This window comes from Dysidea avara, chromosome 15, assembly GCF_963678975.1.
Source record: "Dysidea avara chromosome 15, odDysAvar1.4, whole genome shotgun sequence".
In the NCBI taxonomy this organism is placed as follows: Eukaryota; Metazoa; Porifera; class Demospongiae; order Dictyoceratida; family Dysideidae; genus Dysidea; species Dysidea avara.
Genome location: NC_089286.1, coordinates 6,757,671 through 6,767,245, shown reverse-complemented (window position 1 = coordinate 6,767,245; position 9,575 = coordinate 6,757,671). Strand labels below are relative to the sequence as shown.

General features: G+C 36.7%; 1 protein-coding gene and 1 long non-coding RNA gene across 3 annotated transcripts in view; one reads left to right on the top strand and one right to left on the bottom strand.

Annotated features, from left to right (window-relative positions):
* Nucleotides 1–407: 407 nt before the first annotated feature.
* Nucleotides 408–2,552, bottom strand: LOC136245623 (uncharacterized). Its single transcript, XR_010696021.1, has 2 exons — nt 2,395–2,552; nt 408–646 (listed from the first exon to the last, which is right to left on the bottom strand). It is a non-coding gene; the product is annotated as an uncharacterized lncRNA (long non-coding RNA).
* A 3,205-nt stretch (nt 2,553–5,757) lies between these two features.
* Nucleotides 5,758–9,575, top strand: part of LOC136245058 (uncharacterized) — a 29,312-nt gene continuing 25,494 nt past the window's right edge. The window contains exons 1-3 of one of the 2 annotated variants that reach the window (XM_066036568.1): nt 5,758–6,757; nt 8,710–8,814; nt 9,045–9,191. In XM_066036568.1, the coding sequence (XP_065892640.1) occupies nt 5,885–6,757; nt 8,710–8,814; nt 9,045–9,191 (1,125 nt within the window). In that variant the 5' untranslated portion in view covers nt 5,758–5,884. The remainder of the gene's footprint in view (nt 6,758–8,709; nt 8,815–9,044; nt 9,192–9,575) is intronic. The other variant, XM_066036567.1, reaches the window with a different exon arrangement.

Genomic DNA, 9,575 nt, shown 5'->3' with positions numbered 1-9,575 from the left:
TGTAGCTAATCTGCTAAAGCATAAATTTAACTATAGGACATCCTCACATCTCTCTGGCTTACCTGTACAGAACCACAAATTACTCACACTTCAAGCACTGACTGTTCTATTAGAGTTACCGACTGCTTTATTAGAGTGTATCTGAACCTTTGAAGTCAGCATTGATGATTACACTCCATCAGTTTAGACCACTCAAGTTCAAATGAGATACTGTAGCAGACTGGGTGTGCCCCTCCTTTTACAGCTCCTGAACTCTAGTAGGAGTAAGACCTATTATGTACACCAGACCATAAACTGAATTTGAAGTCAGTGAAGCATCATCCTTGATCTCAACAATGAGGGACATCCCATATCCATGAGGCAGTACTGTCACACAGGATCAAACAGCACAGTTCATACACCCTATACAACTTTGATTCGTGTGCCATACAACTCAAGTTACAAATAACAACACCTTGCCAGGCTATTATTTACATGTCATATAAAACTACATGATGTAAACATTGCAAATCCGACTAGGAGGTTGATTCTTGCTCTACTCTTGCATGGGCCTGTTGCAGCTTGTCTTGTGTTATACTTCTGAATCCATCGTCTGCCAGCAGGTCTGTTGGTTCTGCAACTGCTCACTCAGATGCTAACAGCTTACCTAGCATCACAATAAATCATAAATCAAAAATCAAATTAAGACTACTACATAAACACACCACAAATAATTCATTACACCAGAGAAATTTCTCCTGCCAGATATTTTATGTGGGCAGCAGGAAAGACTCCTGGTTTCTGTTGCACAAATTTTCCCAAAATACAATAAATTATGTCATCATATTTTTTGCACTAAAAGTGATAAATTTACATATACATAGTGAACCAGATTCAACTGTATTGGGCAAGTCAAGAACCTAAGCCCACAGTACTTTCAAAGTTCAGCAAAAAAAAGGCACATTCAACCATAATAATGTGAACTATACAATGTGTAGAGTTAGCCCTGTCAACACTCCAGCTGTGATCATGGAATATGGAGAACAGTGACCAGGTAATTTACTTGCAGTCCCCAAACAAAATGTCTGGCATGTAAGACTAATACCAAAGGAGATTAGATACCTTTGTGCAATATGCAATTTCATCAGATTGTTTACTGAGGTAGTTGGTAAACGTCATATTAAGTCAAGTCGTATTATTATGTGCATAATTATATTCATGAAGAGGGTAATTTATTTGAAACAAGTTCGAAAAACATTTCACCCATTGTTTTCTCATTACCACACCTATGTGTTGGTAATGCAGCACACACACAAAAGGCAAACACAAAAACACACTTTTGTACTACAAAGTCACACACACGCACACACTAAAGCAAAGCTTTTGGTAATAGTATAGCAGCCAGGCACACACACATTAAAGCAAAACTTTCAGCAATAGCATCAATGTAATTCCAAAAACCCAGTTTGAGACCATTGCTAAAGAGCACACACTAGATCATTATCTGTTATATTCTTCCCTCTGGTTCTTAGGTGGTCTTCCAACCTTGAATTTCTTGTAATTTCTCTCCTTTCATCAAAGTTCTGATGCTAAGACTATACATGTGAAATTTTCTGTTGCTCATTTTAAAATCTGCCTACACGAAAGTAACAGGAAGGATTCATAAACTATACTACCGTTTTAGCGATATATCGCGATATTTTGAAAGTATCGATATCGCGATATTTTGTTATTAACTATCATGATACCATGCCTGTACATTACTGCCATTAAAAATCCATTTGTTATGCAGTACTAGGCTAAGAATCCTTGTAAATGATAAAGTCCACCCATCTGGTTTCCCCTGCAGAGAGGTGTGAACACCATAACAACCTCAAAGCATGTGTTATAATAACTGTTACTGTAAAAATGATAGTGGCTAGTTTGCTATCACCTATAAGGACTTCCTGCAGGAATGCTGAGCAATATGCTATGTAGCACCAGCTATGATTGACTTATTTGTAAGTATCGTGAACTATTCAGTATCGTGAATAGTGGCTTTAGTATTGATCGTGATACTAAAATGGCAGTATCGCTCAGCCCTAATATGGAGTGACATTCTCCAAAGTTAACATTTGTATTGAACCTTGGAAACTCTTCAGAAAGTAGTTCACGAAGCTCAGTAAAACTATCTAACTTGTACAAATATCGCTCTGGAATGCCCTGTAAATGGGCATTCTCCCTCAAACAACGCCCCTATTGTTAGAAAATTTGATCCATTAACACTTCCAAGGTCAAAATAAAAGGGTGGGAAATGTTAACACCGTTTAGGAACGTTGTGTCACTTCAAGAAAACTACACAACGGTAAATAGCGTTGAACTCCACAGTAAACAACAAAATGACAGCGCGCTAAAACACACAAATAAGAAACTTACCCATCCAATGTACTTCATATAGCCATAGCTTCAGCTTTAACGCACGAAGAATACGTGCACTGCACGCCTGCTCGAGTACCTGTCACTCAAAGGCTCCACCATCTTTTACTTCACCAGCGAAACAGCGAAACAGCGAAACGCGCATTAATTTACGAAAATAATAATTTTGTATATAGTGCGTTGCCAATCCCTATTATAAGTCTAGTATCTATGACTGCACTAAGGAGGGAACACGTGCATATTTGAAAAATATAGTAGACATGTCATGTCTGTCTGCAATGTCTGCAAATCCTATTTATGGAAACAAAAAGGACATTAATAGGATTTGCAAACATTGCTGAATTGCCATAAGGCCCCTATTCGGTGATTATTAGTTTCTCATCCAGCCTTTCTGATTATTATGATGCGGGTGGGAGGGTATTACCATTATGCCATTATTTTATAATATTAACACACTGATGTACAGACCTTGTCCAAATTGTCTTTCTTTCTTACTACAAACATTTCCTTCACCAGCTGATTCTACTTTTCGTGATTGCCAACTGTTTTTCGACAGTCAGCTGAAAGCCTGCTTTGATGAAGTCGATAGAGCACGATTGCAACTGGCACTGCAGCAATTTGCTAAGGAAAACAACAGTTCTGGTGATATATAGCGCATTGTAGCGTTAATCAACAAAATTATAACAGTTTGGTATCACGTGTTCTTCTGAGCATGCACAGAGTAAATAATGGCTTACCATGCGGTAGCTTAAGAAGGATGCGGGCGGTGGATGAGAAACTAATAATCACCAAATAGGGGCCTAATGTAAAGTTTAATTTTGAAGTAGCTATTAATTGAACTTTTGAATTCTGTTGTTTTATTTTGTAACATTCTTTAACTGATAAAAAATCATTTTTTTTACAAATGACGAAACTCAAAATGAATCACCCACTGACTCCTTCAAACCTCTGAGGCACATGGCATTGCTACCATATAAGAAGAACATAGCAGCAGCTATCATTTGGCATTTCTCTGCTGAAAATTTCAGTGCTTGTACCTATATGCATATAGTTAAGAGAGGAAACTTGTATAATGTGGACCATTAATTACTGTCAAATTGTAAGACAATGTAGCTAATAGTAAGCATGAAACAGAATGACAAAGCTGACAAACTATGTATATGACACCAGTGTTGGGAGTAACGCGTTACTTAATATGTAATGTGTTAAGCAATATTATTACTTTTTGTGGTAACTAAGTAATATAACGAAATATGCTATAAAAAAGGTAATATAACTCAAGTTACTTTACTTACAAATGTAACACGTTACCTAAGTAATATAGTTACTGTAACAAATCTAATATTACATAATATTATTACTACAAGTAACGAAGTGACTACTCTCATTAGTAATCCACTGAGTAATGCCTAGCCACAACGAAGTAATGAAGCCTACTGAATGAAGCTTATTCACCAGCTTCTTACTTATAACCAAGATTTGCACATTGTCCAACAACGCAATCATGTCACGTGATAAGGTGGTAGTTTCACATGTGATGACAGCTTAAGGCTGTGGACACAAAGTAATATAATAGGTAATATTATTATAGTTACTTTATTTTATGGGTAATACATAACTGTAACTAAATAGTACAGTTGCAAGTAATAATGTAAAATGCAACTAGTTACTTTTAAAATGTAACTAGCTACTAAAGTCTTTAAAAAGTAACTTGCCCAACACTGTATGACACTAAAAGAGCCATGCACTAGGCAGAAGGGATACTCACAAGGGTGTGTACTATTGTAACTGTTTCTGTCTCCTTTTATTTGTTTTGTATTTGAATGACTTTGTTTGTGTATCTGAGGAGAGCACCCTTGTAGGCTTGTACAGGCTGTACCACCCTGATTAGATAATAGAACAAACACTATATAACACAAAGGATAGTACAAGATGTTGCCACAACACTCTCCATAAATTAATTTTAAAATCTGTACAGCCCATTCTCAATATCAACTAATGTTGTAAAACATTTTTATCATCTCTTTAATGATGATTTTTTTTCCAATCTGTCTAGTCCTTTACAACCTAACAGATGTGTATAGGATTTCCTGGATGTGGTTGTAATGGTCTACAAAGACTTCTCTTATAATCAACCAACCCCTATAGTGAAAACACGGAAGCCGTTATGATGTACAGGTTGAATGCAGAGCTGAATCCCAAGCTGTGTGGCTGTGGCTCAGGAACTTGCCCGGTCACCACCTGCATGGTCTGAGTTTTTTCTGCATTCTACAGAGTTATAGTATCATGTTTCTGACTCCCTGCTACACAGGCTTCCTGTGTGGGTCCCTATGATAGTGACTAATAATGACTAAAATAATACAGAAGTCAAGACAAGCATGCATGTCGTGCAGCCAGCTGTGCATGAATGTGCAGTTTTGTATCCGTAGCTATAAGTATATATATATATATATATATATATATATATATATATATATATATATATATATCATGGGATCTGTTGAACTGTTGATATAAATATTTAGTTGCTAATTTTAAGACATTGTTTAAAAGACTGTATTGTTAGTACTGTGTTATTTTGTTTGATTGTAATCTTTGTTTTGTTTTGTGTCATAAGTTGTGTATTGCATTTATAAGGCAATGCTCTTTTGAGCTGATGTAGTCTCCCTTTAATCATAAATCAGTTTTATTAATAGCTACATACAATTGTCTTGTCAGGGCTCCAGTTATTATTACAGAGAGAAAACCATCAATTATGAAATGATGGAAGTACATAAATTGAAGAATGTATGATAGTCCTCGGTCACATACGACCGTGTGTATGTCATATGGTCCTAAGGAAGAACCTGCGTAGGCATGGCAAGAGTGTGAATATAAAAAAAAATTACAAAAGAAACAATATAAATTAGCTAATACTATAGTCATATCCAGCCACTCTTTACTATTTCTAGCCAAAAATATCCTCTCGGAGACTAAGATACTTTGGTAACATTTCCTTACAGCAGATTTGGAGATAGTTACGGTAGTGTTAGAAAATTTGATGAAATTAAGGCCGGCTGGGTTGTATTTTGGTAAAACCCTGAGACTAGATTTGTCAACTATTAAATTATATTGTACATGTAATTATCAAATTATGACGTTATCATCATCAGATTAGCTACATAATTTATGGTGTAATCAAATGACAGCCTATAGTCGGCCCAGTGAATCAAATGACTCCGCTAAAAGAACATGGGATTCCCCAGGATGTTGCTTCTCTCATTGCATGACCAAATACGGAAGTGAAGACCGCATATGTTTCGGCTGTGCAATCACCGGCAATCACTTCCTCGATCACTATTCTCTCATCCATGTATAGCTATATAGCTAGCTATGCATGACAAATCTGCACGGAAGATCGTAGCGTAGCTAGCTAGCTATAAAACGTACTGTCCGAAGGCTAGTCTCGACTGATTTTCAGCCAAAATATATCTATATATTTTCAGCCAAAATGGACTCTGAAGAATTGCTAAAACAAGTGACTCTTACGAAAGTAGAAGTCGATGGCAGAGAACTAGGACGTGGTGCTTACGCGAAGGTTTTTACGGTGAAATATGATGGACATGTTTATGCGGCGAAAGAGATTCACTCAATCCTGGTGGAAGAAGTCGGAGAAGAGCAAAAACAGGCGATAAAGAAAAGTTTTCTACGTGAGTGCTATCAATGCAGTGTCCTGGCACACCCGAAGATTGTGCAGTTTATGGGAATCTACTATCTAAACAGGAATTCTTATCTTCCTGTTATCGTTATGGAGTTGATGGATCAAAGCCTGACGTCTTTTCTCAGGAACAAGCCAAACGTTGAAATCAAAACAAAGCACTCCATTTTGCTTGACATATCACATGGATTGGCTTACTTACACACACGTGATCCACCAGTAATCCACCGTGATCTATCTCCCAATAATGTGATGTTGACTGACAAACTGGTAGCTAAAATTGGAGACTTGGGTGTGGCTAAAATGATCCAAGCTGACAAGAATACAAGCAGACGTAGTACGCTAACAACAGCTCCAGGAACTGCTGACTTTATGCCACCAGAGTCCCTCATTGACAAACCAGTATATGATACCTCACTAGATATTTTCTCATTTGGTGGAGTTGCATTATTTGTGATCAATGAAGAATGGCCTACTCCAACAGCAATAGCAGAATTTGATCCCATGACGCGTTGTGTGAGAGGATTTACTGAAACTGAACGTCGTCAGCGTTATATAGATATGATGGTTGGGGTAGCTGATGAGTTAAGGTCACTGGTACAAAGGTGTCTGGATAATGATCCATCAGTACGTCCCAACATAAACATCTTGTCAGAATCATTAAAGGTAAATCACAACGTGTCTATCATCTATCCATCTTATAAAGCTATAAAGTTGTCTGTCCATCTGACCATCCTTATCCTGATGGCATCCAGCAATTTTTTCATCACCCAATGCATATATCAAAGCGAGGTTTGCACCAAAAAGAGCACCCATCATCTAAGAATTATATTATTTTAAATGAAGCTTCTAGCTATCATCATTCATTGTTTACAGCATGTTAAATGCAAGGATGTAGAGCCAAACGTGCTTGAATTCCCTACAACTTATAATTAAGCTTGCCTTTATAAACCACAAATTACATTTAGTCTATGTGGTAGAGCATACATAATGTATGCTTATATGTTTACCACACAGGTGTAAACAATGTGCACAGTTCTAGTAGTACCTGTCCTATTATGCATTATTTGATAATATTTAACTTATATTGGTAGCAAGACATTACATAATTAGCACTTTAATACCGTAGCATTGGTACTTGACTTGCAACACAGAACTTGTCATAGTAATAATAAATAGTTAAGCACTATGCAGTACCATCTCCCCATAATGTAATGGAAACAAGTATTAAAATCCATGTAGCTATGTTGCATGTATACTGATGTACATGTCACTTTTAAAAAACATGAGGCCATCACTGAGCATCAGGTAAATTTAAACAGCAGAACTGTGTGTAGCTACATAAGCAGACAACTGTACTATTGTGCATACCTATAATATGTCTACCACACAGTTATGTGGTGTTAGTATAGTACCTGTCATGTAGTCCACCATACATGTAATAGTACATATCAGATTCTACATGACATTTAACTTACTGACAATGAAATGAATTTGTACTACATAATGTAGGATGTAGCATCATGTAGTGCTTACCTGTGATGCAGGCTGAGTTTTGTATGTAAACAATACTACACTTCCTCCGGGGGGTGGGGGTTCCTGGGGTTCCAGAAACCTCCTTGTAAAATTTTAACTTGTAGACTTGCAGCACCAGACTATCTTAGTTTAACTGCACAAATATACATGATAAATGGGAACAGGGCAGGGAAGTATAGCTACAGTGTATTAGGAATCTTACTATGCTTCAAACATCATTATGTATTGAAAAACCCTTTACTGCTCAAGATACTCTAATAAAGCAGTCAGATGTATTCTAATACAGCAGTCTAACTATTCTAATATAACATTCATAGCAGAATACACGTAAGACTAACTTGAAATTTAAAAGTATTCCATTTCAGTTTGTGAAATTGAATATGTAGCCATTTGGATCACTACAATACCTGACCGGTCATAAAACATAACTGATTAACATTTAGTACATAAATATAATATTAAAAATGGTTTATACTACCCACAAAATCACAGACCTTGAAACATTTTACATTTTAATGTGTTCAAAAACTGTCAGCAGCTGGCTTCAGACCCATACACTCACTACCAAATTTGGAAACCACCCTGGATATACCCCTGCTATTCCCTTTACTACACTACAACCTATACATATTGCTATCACTTTCATAAAGTAGAGTAAGCTACTACTGACTATTATCAACAGTTAATAACAAAAACACATAAATTAAATGCAGTGGAAGTGCAGACCTGTGAATGGAGCATTAATCGCTCAACTTAGAACCAAATTCATACATATAATACAGTATTCACTCAGTTATCTAAACGCTTGGTTATCCAAACAGTAAATGACTGCTCTATTAGAGTATTTTGTCTAAGAGGCATGTTATATTAGCGTATAACAGTACTCTGTATGTAAATGAATGGGCTTTGATTATTTGAACTTTGTGATCATCTGAATATGTCTTGGTCCCAAGAGGGTCAGATAAGGAGCACTGTATACATACTTGTGCACAATACAGATTTCCTTCATTACCCTCTGTGTGCTACTGTGCATGTATGCAGTTTGGTTTATGTGATTGGGTATATTCTTGTGACATCTGTAGATCATTGCTGTCAACCCAAGAAAAAAGCTACCTTGTGGAATGAGGCATAGCTATAGCTTTCCTAATGTCTTATCGCCCACTCTTCCCTATCGTCCCAATTATGAGGTACGTACTTTTGTCATGTCTATATATTAAAATTTTTGTACAGGGAATGTCAATAGTTAAACTGAATGGTGCAACAAAACAAAGTATGCCTACTGTTTGACCATGAATGGATAGTGCACCAATACAACTACACACTCACACCATAGCCATGCTTCCTACTCAGTTGCTTGGCTTGCTTTTCACAATATCTCTGAGTGGGCATATATACATGCATTGATTTTATTTTTCAGAATACTAAGAGAATTCCACAAGATCATTCTCATCATCCAATCCCAAGCATTTTCCCAGATTCACCAAATGCTGTGCATTCTCTGCTTTTGTTCCGTCGGAAGATTTCTATGCCAAACACTCATGTAAAGCAGGATTCTATACCTCTGGCAAGTTACTGTGTATGTTTTACTAATCCTGTGAATATCATAGGTGGTGGAAAGGGGGAGGGTCTAGAAGCCATATACACCTTAGTTGACTAAATGGGGACTATGGTACCTTCAGAATGAGACCTGACCAAATTTGTATTCTGAATGGGAGCAGAGCTGAAATGCGTGTATATAAAGTACATAGTAGTTTTTTAAAGAAAAGTATGGGGAGGGGAATAACCTACATACCTCTGAAATGCCAGCAAACACTTAATTTACTGAGAGATATGATTTGTGCCAACCAGCTTTTGATTGAAAAAGTCAAGCTCTGTTTTTAATTAGTAGGACTATGTAATTATAAAGTGTAATTGCTCCATTTATGCCCATATTAATGAACATAGAAAG